The sequence below is a fragment of the Vipera berus genome (genome assembly GCF_964194415.1).
Source record: "Vipera berus genome assembly, chromosome: 1".
Classification (NCBI taxonomy): Eukaryota; Metazoa; Chordata; class Lepidosauria; order Squamata; family Viperidae; genus Vipera; species Vipera berus.
The window spans coordinates 317,058,117-317,075,319 of NC_138202.1; the positions used below are offsets into that span (position 1 = coordinate 317,058,117).

Genomic DNA, 17,203 nt, shown 5'->3' on the forward strand with positions numbered 1-17,203 from the left:
CAGTTGCCTATCAGTACATAGAAGCAAATGACATAAATACTGTGTACTGCTGTTCATACTAAGTATTAAAGATCTCATGGTGAGGTGCCTTCATTTCTGACCCCCCCACACTTATATTTCTCCCCAAATACAACACAAAAACAGTGCAAAATCAAAGATCATTTAGCAAAGCTTTTCGGCTGTTAATATTTCCCAAAATGTTCAGCATGACTCCTACTTCAAAGGTTCTCCCAGGTGTCTTCTACATCCACATGAACACATGAACAACCTTCCTTGGTTTTTTGGAGGGGAGGGATAGATTTCATTACTTTCCTAATTTCTTTCATAATGCTGAAATATATGCTGATTCACAGGTTTATTTTCCAGGAAACCTTATAGTGAACGTAGACTCATAGAGCTGGAAGAGACCTTGGAGGTCTCCTAGTCCAATGCCAGGATGGACAAATGGTTGTCCACTCTTTTCTTGAAAAGCTGCAACAATGAAGCACCTACAACTCTGGGAGGCAAGGCGTTCTATTGAGTACAGGTGGTCCTTGACTTACGACAATTGAGCCAAAAATTTCTGTTCCTAAGCAAGACAATTGTTAAATGAGATTTTACACATTTTACGACCTTCCTTGCCTCATTTATTAAGTGAATTACTGGAGTTGTTAAGTTAATAACATGGTTGTTAAATGAATCTGGCTTCCCCACTGAATTTACTTATCAAAAGATCTCAAAAGGGGATTACATGACCCTGGGACACTGCAATGATCACAAATATATGCCAGCTGCCAAGCATCTGAATTTTGATCACCTGACCATGGGGATGTTGCAACAATATTAAGGGTAAAAATCATCATGTCACTTTTTTCAATGCCATTGTAACTTTGAATGGTCACTGAATGGTGAGTATATACACATCTGCCTATTTCCACCCTATTGTGAATTAAAAGATTCCCCAACATGTACAAACTAAAACACTAACAGCTATTTCTGTTATAGGGACTTATTTGCCCTTTTCTCAAGGGGATGTTTGAAAATGCAGTTGTTCTTAGTGGGGAACAGTCCATCCACATAGGGACTTTTGTGCTTTCAAAACTACTATTGACATTATGCACCACTGTCTAATGCTGATTAAATCTGTCAGGTTAGGACAGAACCCATGGTTAAGGGAAGTAATCAATGCTTTTGTGAATATAAAGCAGGGGTGTAAAACTGCCGGCCTGTGGGCCAGATATGTCATGCGGAAGTCGCGCCCACCCCATTGCCGGCAATGGCAAAACCGTCCCAATACGTTGCACGGCGTCACATGACATCACGAGTTTGACATGTCTGATATAAAGTATATTCCTCTTTGCTTAAAGGAGTCAGGCTCCCTTCCCCTTGTCACAAAAGAGCTCTAATTATAAGTTAGTCTTTTAAAAAATGGTGGCCCCACAATTCTAGATGCATCTAGGTGAAATTGATTGTCTGGACTCACTTCAACTGGAATTTTGCCCAGGTTATAGTACTGAAACTACTTTGATTACTTTGGCTGGATGACTTTCATTACAATGGGTGGGGTGAGGCTAGGATGTTGTGTCTTTTAAAATTATAATCTCCTTAATTGTTTACACAAACTAAAATATGAAATACATGTTCAATACTAAATAGTAAATTATGTGCATTTCAATACATTTAATTCCTGCCTCAATGAACCAACTTCTATAGAATTTGCAAAGAGAAGACAGGGCCAGAATTCAAGTCTTTCACATTAAGATTTAATGCTACTATCTTAATCGTACAAATGCTATCATTAATATAATAACAGAAGATGCTAACCATTAAAATTACTCCTTGCATTGATGCTCTTGGATTTCAAAGTTTATTATAAGGAACATTATCATTCTCAAACAACATTCTACGGATCTGAAACAAAAATATATTGGATTTAGTTTGTATAATCTTAGCAGAAAAGTACTTGACTCACTGCCTACCTTTTTTGACTGGGAAATTTTGAACTCAAAAAGACTGTTTAGAATTTAAAGCACTTTTTCACAAATTCAGTCTGGTATTTTGTTGTATTTTGGTTGCTAGTGCCTAAGGTCTATCTTATACAGTTGTAAGAAATGTGCCTAGTTTTTAATATTGTTTATTTGCCAATTGCATGTGCATTTAAATCAGAATGTTAAAAATGCTCTGAATTATTTATTGATATTACACTGACAGATCCTCTGTCACCTGGAATGGATTTCATTTAGTAATTGGTGAAAGAAAAAAAAGAGCTTTATGGGCTATATCTAACTCACAAATAGGAAGTCAGGGTTGGAGAGAAAAACTCCTATGAAATCCCTTACAATGGCATTGAAAAAGTGACATGATGATTTTTACCCTTAATATTGTTGCAACATCCCCAAGGTCATGTGATCAAAATTCAGATGCTTGGCAGCTGGCATATATTTGTGATAATTGCAGTGTCCAGGGTCATGTAATCCCCTTTTGAGATCTTTTGATAAGTAATTCAGTGGGGAAGCCAGATTCATTTAATAACCCCTTTTGCAACTCAAAGTCCAGAATAGAAACTTGAGGGAGAAGGAACTACCTTGTATTTTACTGCACATTTAAGTTGGGCAGTGCCGTAAGGCATTACTCTGGCTAGCTTCTGTTACCTGGGTTACCTAGGATCTGGTTTCTAGTAGCTCTTAGAAAGTATAAAAAGGGAGTTGTTTAATCTGGAAGCATCACTAAGCAGAGAGCTTAGAAAAAAAATTAAGCTTTTCTGGTGAGTGAATTGCAGACTGGAATACCAATCCTTAGTTTGCCCTTCCGTTCTTAAAGAGGAGACTGGATTGAGATCTCTCTTCCATTCAGGCATTTTAAACAGTGAATAAATTAGAATGTAGATATAAGGTAGAAAGATGATCACCCTTATCCTCCAGATTTGGATAATGGAATAGAGAATGACACACTTTTCTCTCTAGACAATTATGTGTCTTTGCACATTTGGATAAATTACAATTTTAGTTGTGCATTGTTTCATTTCTTGCTCAAATTATATTAAGCCAGATCTAAATATTGAAATGGCTGACTCCATCTTGTCATTACTAAACAACTGTACTAGTGCAGCACCATAATTGAGATTCTATAGCACTATGTAGCAGTTGTATTCATGGAATCTCTGATCTTTAATTCTTTTAATCTAGAATGAAATAGATTCTATCCAGATATTGTTACGTACTTTATAAATATCTTGCTCAGTAGTTCCATGTAGATATTAAACAGGGAGAGCAAGAGGCATCTCATGATCTCTCTCATTCATCTCTATCTCTGCTCTGCCCAAGCTCAATAACAAGTATAATGAAGTTTATACTATTGACTGTCCCAAAGGTTCTTTCAAAAGGCAACTGGACTTTCTTTAAAGTGAACTGAAGAAGCTTCTTGGATGAGCAGTGAAATGTCTTCAAAGAAAAAACAAAGTCCATTTGCTTTTTGAAAAGCACCTGTGGGACAACCATGACCTGGATGACTGAGAATCTCCATAGACAACTATACTATGACTGTTCTGAAACCAGACTGAAATGGGTCAGATGATCTACTTCTCCCAAGACCTTAAAATTTTGCAATCCAATCATCTCAAAACATTTCCCTAAAGAGGACAAAAAGAGGGGGTGCTGTGTGATGTTCACACAGTTGTTAATTGACTGGTCCATAAGTCCAGGACTAACCTGTAGATTGGGAAAATGCTGTGCAAAAAGCTTTAAAGCATTTTGACAAATATCCTATGACGTTCTATACTCTAAATAAGTAAATTGGATAGCAAGACTATTTTAGTGGATACATTACTAGTTTATTATTTTTACATTTAATTTTTAATTAAATTTAAATTTATTCAGTTATTGGGTAGAGTATCATAAAAATGGAATGTTTATTTAAAAGTATACTCATTTGAGTGAGAAATGCTTCTAAAGTAATATTTTATAAAGACAAAATTTAAAATGATTTTGAGAGATTGAAGGAATGGTTTGGAAATAACAAAATGAAATTTCATAAACACAGAAGATTCCAAAGTACAGATAATAGGACAGCTTGGTATCGGTGAAAAAAGTCATGTGAACTGATATATGAAGTTAGACTTGAGAAGATGATGGAGGATATGATAGCACACTTCAAATAGCTGAAAAGTTGTTGTAATGAAAAGTATTAGGATCTATTTTGTGCTATTCCAGATTGCAGGACATAGAATAGATTTAAATCATAGAATGGCAGATCCTGATGAAATCTTAGGGTGAAAAAGACTTCCTAACTGTGAAAAGAGTTTTACAATGGACACAATTACCCAGAAACAACGTTGGACTCCTGTTCACTGAATGTATTTGTGTGAGGCTAAACAGGCATTTCTCATGGATGCTTTACTTTGGATTCCTTCAGTCAGTAGGGAGTTAGATGTTAATAGCTAAAATGATCTTTCCAACAGACAGATTCTGATATATTTTTTTAGACAAACTGGAATTTCTATTTTGTTGTATATTGTGTCAGAAATAGGCTTCATACTATGCTAAATATGTTTTTACTATTTTTGTAATTTTAAATTGCTCTTAAATTTTATAGACAGAATAGGGAAAAAAGCAGGAAAGAAATGTATGCATTATGCTCTATATAACAAGGCATTGTTTTGATTTATAATGCATTTTGCAAAAAATGCAGAAACTTACAGAAATTTATATTGAATGTACAGTATATTTGCAGATCATCAGTTTATGAAAATATTCTGAAACTATCTTTTTAGATTAGAAAGCACCATATTTTTCAGTGTCAAGAATTGTACTTTGCCTTCAAGTAGTATCTTGGGTCCCCTATAAAAACAGAGGAATTTAAGTTAAATCTTTAAATTAAAATAAATGAAACCAAATTTGAGTTAGATTAATTAGATATAGGCAGTACAATTTAGAGAGAGAGAGAGATAAAATAATTAATAGTCTTGTTGAATATATTAATGTTTATTTTTACCACATACATATTAAAGGGTCTATCCCCTGTTCTCAGTAAAATCTATAGATCTCTTACTTTCTTCCATTCAGCATCATACGGAATTAATTTCTGTCAGCCCCAGTTTCTTCAGAATGCTGATAAATCTTCAATTACCCATTCAGAGGCCAGGAGGTTGGAATAAGAGGGAAGGGTTATTTATGTGGAAAATAAAATTAAAGGAAAGAGGAATTCAGTTTTTTCTTAATAGCAAATTGTTGAGGGTGTGTATGAAATCTTAGTCATGCTACAGAAATTAACTGGCAAATTATTAGCGTTAAGTCTAGAGTAAAAAGCAGCTGCAGTGGATAGCGGTGTCAGTAAGCAAAAAAAGGGAGGAATAATCTGTAGTCTCAGAAAGCAGCAGTAGTACATGAGAAAATGTTTTTTGCACAGCCTGCTGATCTTATTTTCCTATTCCGTTACTTTAGTAGCATATCTTCATATAGCCAAAAATTTATCAGCAGCCTATAGAGATTGGAGTATATCTGTGTTGCTTAAATCAGGATGAATACTAGATGGCAGCAAACAAGTACTAAAACTTTTATTTATCATCTGGATTTTTGCAGCTCATTGCTGTAGCCTAATGGGTTATTCACCTGTTTTATTTTACACAGGTTGTATAAGTTAGCATTTCTGTTATGAAATACCTTTTCTCACTGGAAAGGATAGGAAATAATTCCACATCTCTTTGAAGCCTTCCTACATCTGCTTTGAGAGGGACTTTTTTTCTTTCAGATATAATATTTATTCTGATTAATACAGTATCTAATTATAGACCATTTTCCCTGTTTGAATTCAGTAATGTTGCCACAATGAAGCATCCCTTTGGGTTATTTATTATTTGCAAATCATCTAAAGCTACTGTCCTAAATATTTTAAAGCTAGCAATATATTTTGACTTAGATCGATCCTTTAGTTCATTGAATTGTTTTAAGGGTATTTTAGCCTATCATAGAAGGGAACTGTACCACGAATAGTCTATTTTTACAGAGACAGGGACCTTCCTGTTCAAATGTATTTGAAAGTTTTGGTGTAATGTTAACAATGACTTATGGAAATTTTAACATTGTATTGTCTGAAACTATAAGGCTAGCAAAATGAAATATTTATTACATTCCTAAATTGCAAATTCATTCTGCGATATTATATTCTAATTAATATTATCTCTTCTCCTAGGAAATTCCAAGTTACAGCAAGTATTGCATTCTGCATGATTTGAAGGCTTTCAAGTTTAATCTGTTCTATGCCTGTTGGCTGAAGGAATGTAAACCATAAGTTTTTAAAACTGAACAAAAATTGGCAGAAGTACAGTTAACAGGTAAATATTTCTTGATAGTTAATTCAATGTAATAGAGTACATAACTGATCTCTAGCTGTTGGAACTTAATATATTAATAGACTATGTTTGGAACAGGCATACTCCAAAGATGTTCTGTTTTCTTACTCTCTGCAATATTTATTATGATTTTTCAGTTTCAGCATCATTTTTTATTGAAGTCCATTAGCTTCATATTTACAAAAATATAGCTAGTCCTCAATTTACAACTACAATTGGGACCAGAATTTCTGCTGCTAAGCAAGGCAGTTAAGTGAATCACACCCAATTTTATGATCTTTTTCCTGTGGTGGTTAATCAAATCAATGAAGTTAAATGATTCATGGGTTGTTAAGCAAATCCAGCTTCTCTCATTGACTTCGCTTGTCTGAAGCTGGCTGGGAAGATTGCATATAGCAATCGCCTAACCTTGGGACATTGCAACTGTTGCAAATACATGCTGGTTGCCAATTACCCAAATTTTGATCATGTGACCATAGGGATGTGATGGTTTTGACTGATCACAAGTCATTGTTGTCAGTGCTGTTGTAACTTTGGTCACCAAATGAATGGCTACCTGTATAACAGCAGTTTGTAATGTCTGATAGTTAAACTATATTACCTTGTGCACCATATTCATTAACCAAGTTTTAGATATTTTTTTTGTCAATCAGGAACAATACTATCTATTATGTAACTCAGTATATGTAAGTAAGCTGATACTGTGAGGAGGGTCATTTGGGACTGATCTCTGATTTCTAAACACCATTGATTCATAGAATATTGTAGATGCCATCTAGTTTATACTATTGATTTGAAAAAAATAATGATGTTAACTATATCCTTCAGAGTTGTCTGATCTATAGATTCTTTTTAAATATGTTGGCTTTGGAGGAAAATATGTACTGTTTTCAGGAATTGTAGACAATATTTGAAAGAAGTACTGTATTTCGCAAAATGTATTGATGTGAGAGAAGCAGTTCTCTTCAGAGCATTAAAGCAGCCAAAAACCTTGTACATATTTCCAGAGGCACTTGGGGACAGCTTTTGAAGCAGCAGCATAGGCCTTATAAAAGTTGCAACTGTTTTCATTTTTGGAATATAGCTTTGTGATGCTAACATGTTTTACAAAGCACCTGTTTCCAATGCTTTGAAGAGCCTATAGTTAAGTTGTTGCAAGATATGTCTTCCTCCCCTGCCCTTTTTTTTAAACTGTACTATAAATAGGAAATTGTCTCAACTTTATATCTAGATGTTGGTCTACTAAATACTATTTTAGATTACCACGAGTACTATTTTAATCTTTATTCTTGCGTATGGATTCACATGCTTGTGTTCTGTTCGTAACTCAATTGAATGTTTTAATGCAGTTTGCCTGTTAAGATGACACTGATGACATAAACTTTCTCTATATAACTATTACTGACTATAGCTCGGAAATATGTATATGTATGTGCTACTTCATACTTCAAGTAGGAGAACAAGTAAAAGAAATATACATATTAAAACTAGTTACTAATTTACAAATTTACAGATAATGATATGCAAATGCAAGATGGGATTTGTGATTTGTACATTTTTTATTATTTCATAACAAAAAGATCATTACTACATATTTCAAGGTTTGGACTTATTTATTTTGTCCATTGGACACTAGTCAGTGAAAACAAACATTTTACATTCCTTTTGCAAAGCTAAAACTAATGTTAATTAAGAAAGCCTGGCTTAAAGGCATTTGTTTCTTTAAAGTGGAATGGGTAAGGACTGAATACAAGTCTTGATAGAGTGCATTCTATTAAAAAGGTTGTATTTTCAAAGTAGTCTGAAATAATTATCATAATTTGACTGTTCTGAAGACAGACTTTGCATAGCTGAACAGGTATCTTTTCCTTGTTTTGTGTTGTGTTATGATACTCAGGATCACATTTTCTTTTGCAGATATCTTTGTAAATTAGGAAACATGGGTGCATTTTTGGATAAACCAAAAACTGAGAAACACAATGCTCACGGGGCAGGAAATGGCCTGCGTTATGGCCTCAGCAGTATGCAAGGCTGGAGAGTTGAAATGGAAGATGCTCACACAGCTGTTGTAGGAATTCCTCATGGTTTGGAGGACTGGTCTTTCTTTGCTGTTTATGATGGTCACGCAGGATCTCGTGTGGCAAATTACTGCTCAAACCACTTATTAGAACATATCACTAGCAATGAAGACTTCAGGGGAACAGAACAGCCTGGCTGTGCTCTTGAACCTTCAGTAGAAAATGTTAAGAGTGGAATCAGAACTGGCTTTTTGAAAATTGATGAATATATGCGCAATTTTTCAGACCTCAGAAATGGCATGGACAGGAGTGGCTCAACAGCAGTGGGAGTTATGATTTCACCTGAGCACATTTATTTTATCAACTGTGGAGATTCACGTGCTGTTCTATATAGGAATGGACAGGTCTGTTTTTCAACACAAGATCACAAGCCTTGCAATCCAAGAGAGAAGGAGAGAATTCAGAATGCAGGCGGGAGTGTCATGATTCAGCGTGTTAATGGCTCATTAGCAGTGTCTCGTGCTCTGGGGGACTATGACTACAAATGTGTTGATGGCAAAGGTCCTACAGAACAACTTGTTTCTCCAGAACCAGAGGTTTATGAAATTGTAAGAGCTGAAGAGGATGAATTTATTGTCTTGGCTTGTGATGGAATCTGGGATGTAATAAGCAACGAGGAGCTCTGTGAATTTGTTAAATCTAGGCTTGAAGTATCAGATGATCTGGAAAAAGTGTGCAATTGGGTAGTGGATACCTGTTTACACAAGGTATGTAAACCTTTTAGACTAAAGATTATTTTGGATGTTCCTTTTACTATTAAAACTGAACAAAAATTAATTTTAAAAATAGCATAGATTTATTGATGAGGCTGGCTTCATGTGATGCCGTCTTACTAAGCATTTACCTGCTATTTGTTTGGGCTTGGCAATGTATTTTATACAACCCAAATAATAGCACTTTAAAATTTTTCACAACCTACTTTATATTTACTCATAAAAGTTAATGTTTATGAAGGGGAATATTTAAAACACTCCAAAGCTAGATTCTTTTCATGAAGCAAAGGCAATCTTGTTTCTTAAGGAAAAAAATGCTCTGCTTTTCAGTGTTTAAGCTCTTCTCCACTCTGACCAGTATTATTACCATTGATTTTTTCCAGGGTTTGCATTTGATAATAATGAAATGTCACATTACTATTTAAAGCACATATATATAGCCGTTATTGTAAAGCTTTAAAATTTCCAGAATTAATGATACAGAAATTTATATATGTTCAGATTGGTCATTATTTGTAAACAAATAATATCCAGCCTTCAATTTTGTAAAAATGTTAGTTTAAGTAGGATGTAGTGCAGATGTTTTATATTTTATATTTTTTAAAGCAGAACCTGATTTTCAAAATGTTAATAACTCAAATATTTCAAGTATCTAAAATTATTTAAATGAATTTCAGTCTTTCATATATTACAAAATTAAGACTTGAAGAATCATAAAATGTGTAAGGGCTCCTATAAATGAATCTAATCCATTCCCTGCTAGTGAGAAAATACACTAAATCACCCCAATTATTAGCTATTTAGCTTCCAGTTGAAAACTTCAATTGACGGGGAGTTTGTCACTAGAGGTAATCCTCAACTTACAACCACAATTGGGATTTTCTGTTGCTAGACGATAAAGCCATTATAGCAATCACATGACCAAACCTGATTTTATGGTCATTTTTTTATTGCAGTTGTTAAACAAATCCAGCTTACCAAATTAATTTTGCTTGTTGGATGGAAACCAGCTGGGTGGGCCACAAACTGCTATCACGTGAGCCTAGGTCACTACAGCTGTTGTAAATGCAAGCCCTTAACAAGCACCTGATTTATGATCGTATAAACTCATGGATGGTGCGATTGCCATTAACTTTCAAGATAGGTCATGAGGCCCTTTTTCCAAAGCTATCATAACTTTGAATTCTCATTAAACAAGTTGTAAGTCAAGGATTACCTGTCACAGTTTTCTTTGCTTAACATTTATCACTGGGAAAGTGCTATATTCAGCTGTCACCCTATTCTTTTAATTTCAACTTGTTGATTCTTGTTAAGGATGTGCAAACTCCCTGGTACTGGAGGAGTCAAACTGTATATGGATAGATTTTTATGATTGTAAACTGCCCAGAGTTACAAATACATTCCAAGTTTCCTTCCTCTTGCATGTGACAGATAGACAGATACTTTGTAGATCCCTGCCATATTTTCTTCCCTTTGCAGGTTAAACCTGCCTGCTGTCTTAATAATTCTTCATAGGGCTTGGTTTCAAGATCCCTTATTCTAGCAAGTATCCCGTGAATCCACCCCAGGTTGTCCATGTCTCTTTTAAAGTGTGTTACCTCTTCTCTTTTACTATACCTATTCTTTGGAACAACATTCCCCTCTGAATTCCACATGGCCCCATTTCCTGTTCTCTCCATAGCCACTGAGCTAGGATAATATCTGTACCTGCTATTCTTGATGTAATTTAGTAATTGAGAATGTGTTTGCCATCCCAGTGTTGTTGTTTTCCTTTTAAAAAATTATTAACTGTTCTTAAACTAATATATGCTGTCCAGAATCACTGATGAGAATGTGGCCTTAAATATTGAAATTATAAATAAATATGAATTAACAAACTGGGCACAGTCCCAAGTGTAATCAGTCCAGTGCAGAGGAGATGGACACTCTTTTAGCACCTGACATCTACACACAGTACTTTTATGAATGCAGTCCCAGACTACACCAGCCTTCTACCTGTTGCATCTTATTGCATGCTGATATTCAGGTGGTGGTTGGCTAGTTCTGTAAACCCTTTTATAAGACTGCTGCCAATCCGGATCTCTACAGTCTTATATTGATGTACTGTATCTGCAACTTCCTACTCAGATGTAAACCTTTCCAGTTCTCACTGCTGAACCTCATTCTGGAGTTTGGCAAGGGCTTAGTCTTAACTAAGTATATATTAAATTATGGTTTTAGCTTATGACGTATTAGCTAGTTGCCTTCATGCAAATTTGTTAAGCATTCCTTTTCCTCTAAATCGGGTTCCCAATCAGGAATGCAAGACGATATTCCAGGGGGTGCAAAAACCTGGGTTTTCAAAATTATAGTGTATATGTATAATTCGTTGCTGTTATTTCGAACTATGTTAGGGATACGAGAATATATCAGAAGCGTTCTAGGGGTGCGGGGTATAGCAAAGGTTAAGAGCCGCTGCTCTAAATCATTTATAAAGAGTAACACCGGACTGAGAATGGTGCTCTGTAACCCTGCTTGAACTTTTGTTAAGGCTCAACTATGAGCATTATTTCAATATGATTGTGCAGTCAGTGATAAATCCACAAGATTACAGTATCCTCTAGCTCAGGGGTCGGCAACCTGAAAAAGGAAAAGAGCCACTGGGAACCGGTTCCATCACACACAAAAAAGTGGGAGCCGTGTGCATGCATCCATGTACGTGCATGCGCAAAAAACACTGCACATGCGCAAAATGTTTTTTCTTGCGCATGCACGGACGTGCGCAGTTGCCTTTTTTTAATGTATGATGGAACTGGTTGCGCGACGGTGACGGCCCGTTTGCAGAGCTGCCGCCTTCAGCAGCCTGCAAACGTGCCGCGACAGCTTTCCCAGAGCGGCGCCGCTGCCCGTTTGCGCGGAGGTGCGCGCGCACCTCCGCTCGTTCGGAGAGGTACGGGTGCACCTCTTGGAACGGGCAGCGGCGCCGCTTGTTGGGAAAGCTGCCGTGGTCCGTTTGCAGAGCTGCCGCCTTCGGCAGCCTGCAAACGTGCCACGGCAGCTTTCCCAGAGCGGCGCCGCTGCCTGTTCTCGCGGAGGTGCACGCGCACCTCTCGAAAGGTTTGGAGAGGTGCGCGCGCACCTCCACCCATTCGGAGAGGTTCGCGCGCACCTCTCCAAACGGGCGGTGCCACTCTCCATTTGGAGAGGTGCGCACGCACCACTGCCCGTTCGAAGAGGTTCGTGCGCACCGGGCGGCTGGGAGCCGCAGGAGACAGCTCAAAGAGCCGCATGTGGCTCCGGAGCCGCGGGTTGCCAACCCGTGCTCTAGCTCATATGTATCCATCTTGTCCACGGTTGATAACATTTTGTTTAATTATAGTTATATAGATTGTCTCTTGCTCCTTGATTTCCTTTTGTAAAAAGATGCAGCTATTAAGACCAAAGTAGAAATGGTGCTTCATGATCATTCTGTGTAGCTGAACATTGCTAGAAAATGATACATTATATGAGATGTTCTGAATTCATTTATGTGTGGGATAAATCTAAGCACTAAGTTATTTCACAAAAATTGGGTGACCAGGTCTACCTAGTCAGTTGGACTTTTGTTCAGCCCTGCAGGTCTAACTCTCTCAAGTTCCCTGTCCTCCAGAGAAGATTTTGAAGGCATGCAGACAAGAAATGGAAATAGTTTGTCTTTATTTTATTTTTTTTTATTAAAAACTGTTTAGTCAATTGAACAATTTAATGGGAGTTTACCTAATTAAATTTGGAAATTAAAAATGAATCTGACAAACAATTACAGAAAGTTTTTAAAATATTTTAACTGAATAAACATGTAGTCTAAGGTTGTGAAAAGGATAAGCATTCATATCAATTATGTATTTTGTTTCCCTCCCCAAATATAGGGAAGTCGTGATAACATGAGTATTGTTCTAGTTTGCTTTTCAAATGCTCCTAAGGTCTCAGATGAGGCAATGAAAAGAGATGCAGATTTGGATAAGCATTTGGAATCACGAGTGGAAGGTAAGAAGTTGATTTTTGTATTAGCTTTTTCCCCCTCTTAGATTATTTTCTTAGAATAGTTGAGGCAGCTTGAAACATAAATGGATTTGAGCATAGGAGAAGGGAACAGGAAACAGAATGCCATGAAGGTGCTCCTGGATCACATGAGTCAGAGCAACCTAGAGTAGATGCTGGTGCAGCACTTTGTCTAAGAGCTTGCTGTTTGTTCAGGAGAACAAAATTTCTTATCTTGCAAAATTTTAAACTTATTTAAGTTATATTTGTTAATTCATTGCTGATGGGAATGGTTTCTTATATAATAGCAGAAAAAACTTATTTCTGAAGAGCAGGAAATGTGAATAGTTAGCTGACAAATACAAGAAATATTTTTTAAAATCTAATAATGTCAGCTGCGGAATATGATAAGTTATAGAAATACTGTGTATCTACTAAACCTGAAGTCAACATTGGAAATGTCAGTTGTTTGGGGAGAATTTTCAGGTTAATAATGATGTTTTATGATCCTAATAACTGCATGGAGATCACTTTGAAGTTTCTTGCTAATAGCCAGAAGTGGATGGCAGTTTGGTTCTGGAATTCTCTGTGTCCATCCCCCCACTGCAGAGAGGTATTTAATTGGCCCATCCTTGGCAATTGATGGACCTGTTTAAATTCAAGAAGGAGCTTGGGGATTTTCCAGAAGCTCTGGATCAGAATTTGGTCAATTGGGGTCTAAGCTTGGGATGAGCGTATAATGAGGGCCTTGGAATTGGATTGCCCCTGTTTGGACTCTCTGCTTGTGAATCCCAGAGAGCAAGCACCTTGGCTTACCAAAGAGTTGTGGGAGATCAAACAACACAAGGGACACTTAGAGACTTGTTGGCAAAAGATGAAGAGCAAGGTCACAGGTGAGAGCCTTTATTATGACTTACCTTGTGTCAATAAGAGCAATGAAGTGAGTTTACTTCTCTGCTCTTATTGTATCTGCAGATAATTAGTTGATGATTCTTGTTATGATGACCAATATCTTCTGGGTAAGAAGGGACTGGGGGAGCCCAAGTTTGGCTGCTTTGAAGAATGTTCTTGGCATCTGTCAAATAAAGGTACACAACTTTGCATAGAGTTGGCTATTGGCTGGGAAGTCCTATGGAAGTGATGTTGGCATGTCTGAGCTCTACTATATGGGAAGAGTCTGAGCTGGTTACTCCTAAGGAAATGGATAGAATCATCCTGGTTGGTTAAGGGCCCCTGGAAATAGTATGTAGTTGGGTTCATGCGATTAAAGCCTCATTGCCAGAGTGGGGGCACCTTCCTTGAAGGAGGCAGTGGTCACACACTTTTTAAGAGGTCTTGGATTCAATTCTGTTAAGACAGCTTTTGCCCAATTTCCAACCTATCCTTTTAGGGAAGGTTGTTAAAAAGATAGTGGATGCACAGCTTTAGAGGCCATAAATTATCTGAAGTAGCAGAACCTTTTCCAGCAAGGCTCAGGCGAGGTTACGGCACTGAGACAGCATTGGTCATGCAAGTGGTTTGTCTCTGGAAGGCTTGGGATGGTGGCAATGCATCCTTCTTGGCCCTCCTGGATCTCTCAGCAGCATTCAATATCACTGATCTTGGTATCTTTCTGGACTGTCTGGGAATTGAAAGGGGCTTGTTTTGCAGTGCTTATCCTTCTGTGGCAGGTTCATGTTAGTGTTAGCAGTGGTAGGAGATGGCAAGCCACAGCTTGCTCCTCCTCCCTCATCTGCCCAGAGGGTCTGTCTCCGGAGGGGGATGATGACCAACCTTATCTTCCCAGGGCTGAGCAGGAGGAGATGGTTTCCTTTACCCAGGGACCAGGTATCCGACTGACGCCTCCAGTCCCAAGAGCAATGCAGTCCAGGCCCGAGGCCACCTTTACGCCCACAGCAGCCAGTCTTCGGCCCTCAGAGGCACAGGGAGTGTGGTCGCCGGAGCAGTTTCAGGCTCTGATCTCCCAGGCGGTCGCCCAGGGATTGGCATTACAATGTCAGCAAAGGTATGCACCCGAATCGGTTGCCTCAGTGACCCCGCCTTATCTCCCCCAGTTGGGAGCACCAGAATATTCTGACCCTATTTCTCCCACCCGGTCTCCTCACAGCGGAGTATCTTTTTCTGAGGAGTATGACCCAATGGAAATGCTGCTCTTGGAGGATGAGGATCTTACTCTGGACCCTCCTCCCTTTGTTGGTCTATTAAATCCAGCGCTCTTTAAATCTCTGCTTCATAAGGCCAGCAGTACTGCTAAGATTGGTCCTGACGAGGTTCCCCATCCTGGTTTGTGCACCAACCAAGACGTGAGGTCGGTATTTTAAGAGCATGTGGTCACTGAGCATCACATCCCCTGTCCCCCTCTCTTCCTCAACATGGTACAGAAGCAATGGGGAACACCTGGCACTTTTCCCTCTCCAGGGCAGATGGACAAGAAGCTCTTTAATGTTGACCCGGCCTTGTCGGAAGTGCTAGAGGTTCCTTCTGTGGATGAACCTCTAACTCCACTATTCTCCACGGTGTTCGGTGATATGGCTGAGACCTTGAAGGTGGAGGACAGGAGATCTGAACTTTCCTTCTGCAGGACCCACCAGGCCTCAGCATGGGCGGTGAGGGCGGCCACATCCACCTCTTTCTTTGCCAGAACCACCCTTCTCTGGCTCCGCCAACTTCAGGCCAGAGTACCCCCGGAGGAAGTCTGAATGCACCAGCTTAGCCAAGTTAGTGGCTGCTTCGGAGTACAGGGCGGACGCATCTTTACATGCCGCCAGGTTCTCTTCTAGAGCCATAGCCTCCAATGTTACCGCTTGCAGGCTCCTGTGGCTCAAACACTGTCGAGCAGATGTTAAATCCAAGTGGCGCTTGGTGGCTGCCCCTTACTGTGGTGCTCAGCTTTTTGGGGAGGCCTTGACACCTTATTTGGTGGAGAACAAGGACAAGCGTAAAGTGATGTCTCCTCTTCTTAGACAGGAAGATAGACGGCCTACTCCGTACATCTGCAGACAATTTTTCTGGTCAGTATCAGGATCGAAGTTTGCTCAGCCCTCCCGTTACTTCCCTCCCAGGTCTGACCGTCAATTCGACGGACCGAGGACCAGAGACAGACCCAGGTTGCAATTTCAAGCAAAGTGGCCCTTTTGAGGCACAGGGGGCCATCCCTTCAGAAAGTCTAAATGACTTCAGGGTGGTCTCCCCAATTGGTGGCAGACTGACATTGTTCAAAAATGGGAGACCACCACCACAGACGCTTGGGTCCTCAACACTATCAGGAGCGGTCTGTCCCTAGAATTCATGTCCATCCCCCCAGAGTGCTTCATTCCTTCTCTGCTGTCAAAAAATGTGGTCAGGAAGGCTCTCATGTCAGAGGCTATTCAGCACCTCTTAGAAATAAGGGCCATAGAACCAGTCCCAGAAGGGGGCTTTATTCCATCCTCTTTGTCGTTCCGAAGACATCTGGAGGATGGAGGGCAATACTCGATCTAAAGGGGCTGAACGCTCATCTCGCATACAAGAAGTTCAAGATGCAAACACTACAGTCCATCTTGGCCAGCAGCAGGAGGGGAGACTTCCTGATGTCCATCGATCTCACGGAAGCACCTTCACATTCCCATCCTTCCGGCCCACCGGAGGTTCCTCAGGTTTTGCTACAAGACTCACCATTTCCAGTACAGAGCCTTACTGTTCGGCCTTTCGTTGGCCCCAAGAGTGTTTACTAAGATCTTGGCGCTGACCGCGCATTTGAGGTCTGTCCCCATACGCATCCAGTGTTATCTGGACGACATTCTCATCCAGTCCCTATTGGTCCAGGTGGCTCAATCGGACTTGGCTTTGTCTATCAAGACTCTCCAGGACCACGGGTTCTTGGTGAACTTTTCAAAAGCCAGAGAGTTCCGTCAACCCGCCTTCTTCATTTGGGTGCGGTCATAGACACTGAACTATGCAGGGTCTATTTATCTAAGGAATGTCAGGACAGCATCAGAGCCCTGGTCCTTCTGGTCCAGAGGGAATTTGTAATCACCCTGGCCGTTCTTTCCCAACTGTTAGGTTTCCTGCATGTGAATAGTCCCATGGGCCAGACTACATTCCATGGACCT

At 39.1% G+C, this 17,203-nt stretch overlaps 1 protein-coding gene across 3 annotated transcripts in view; it reads left to right on the plus strand.

Annotated features, from left to right (window-relative positions):
• PPM1B (protein phosphatase, Mg2+/Mn2+ dependent 1B) overlaps window positions 1-17,203 on the plus strand; it is an 82,356-nt gene that overhangs the window by 18,361 nt on the left and 46,792 nt on the right. For all 3 annotated transcript variants that reach the window (XM_081315246.1, XM_081315248.1, XM_081315247.1), the window contains exons 2-4: window positions 6,166-6,307; window positions 8,243-9,110; window positions 13,001-13,118. In XM_081315246.1, coding sequence (XP_081171372.1) covers window positions 8,265-9,110; window positions 13,001-13,118 — 964 coding nt within the window. In that variant the 5' untranslated portion in view covers window positions 6,166-6,307; window positions 8,243-8,264. The remainder of the gene's footprint in view (window positions 1-6,165; window positions 6,308-8,242; window positions 9,111-13,000; window positions 13,119-17,203) is intronic.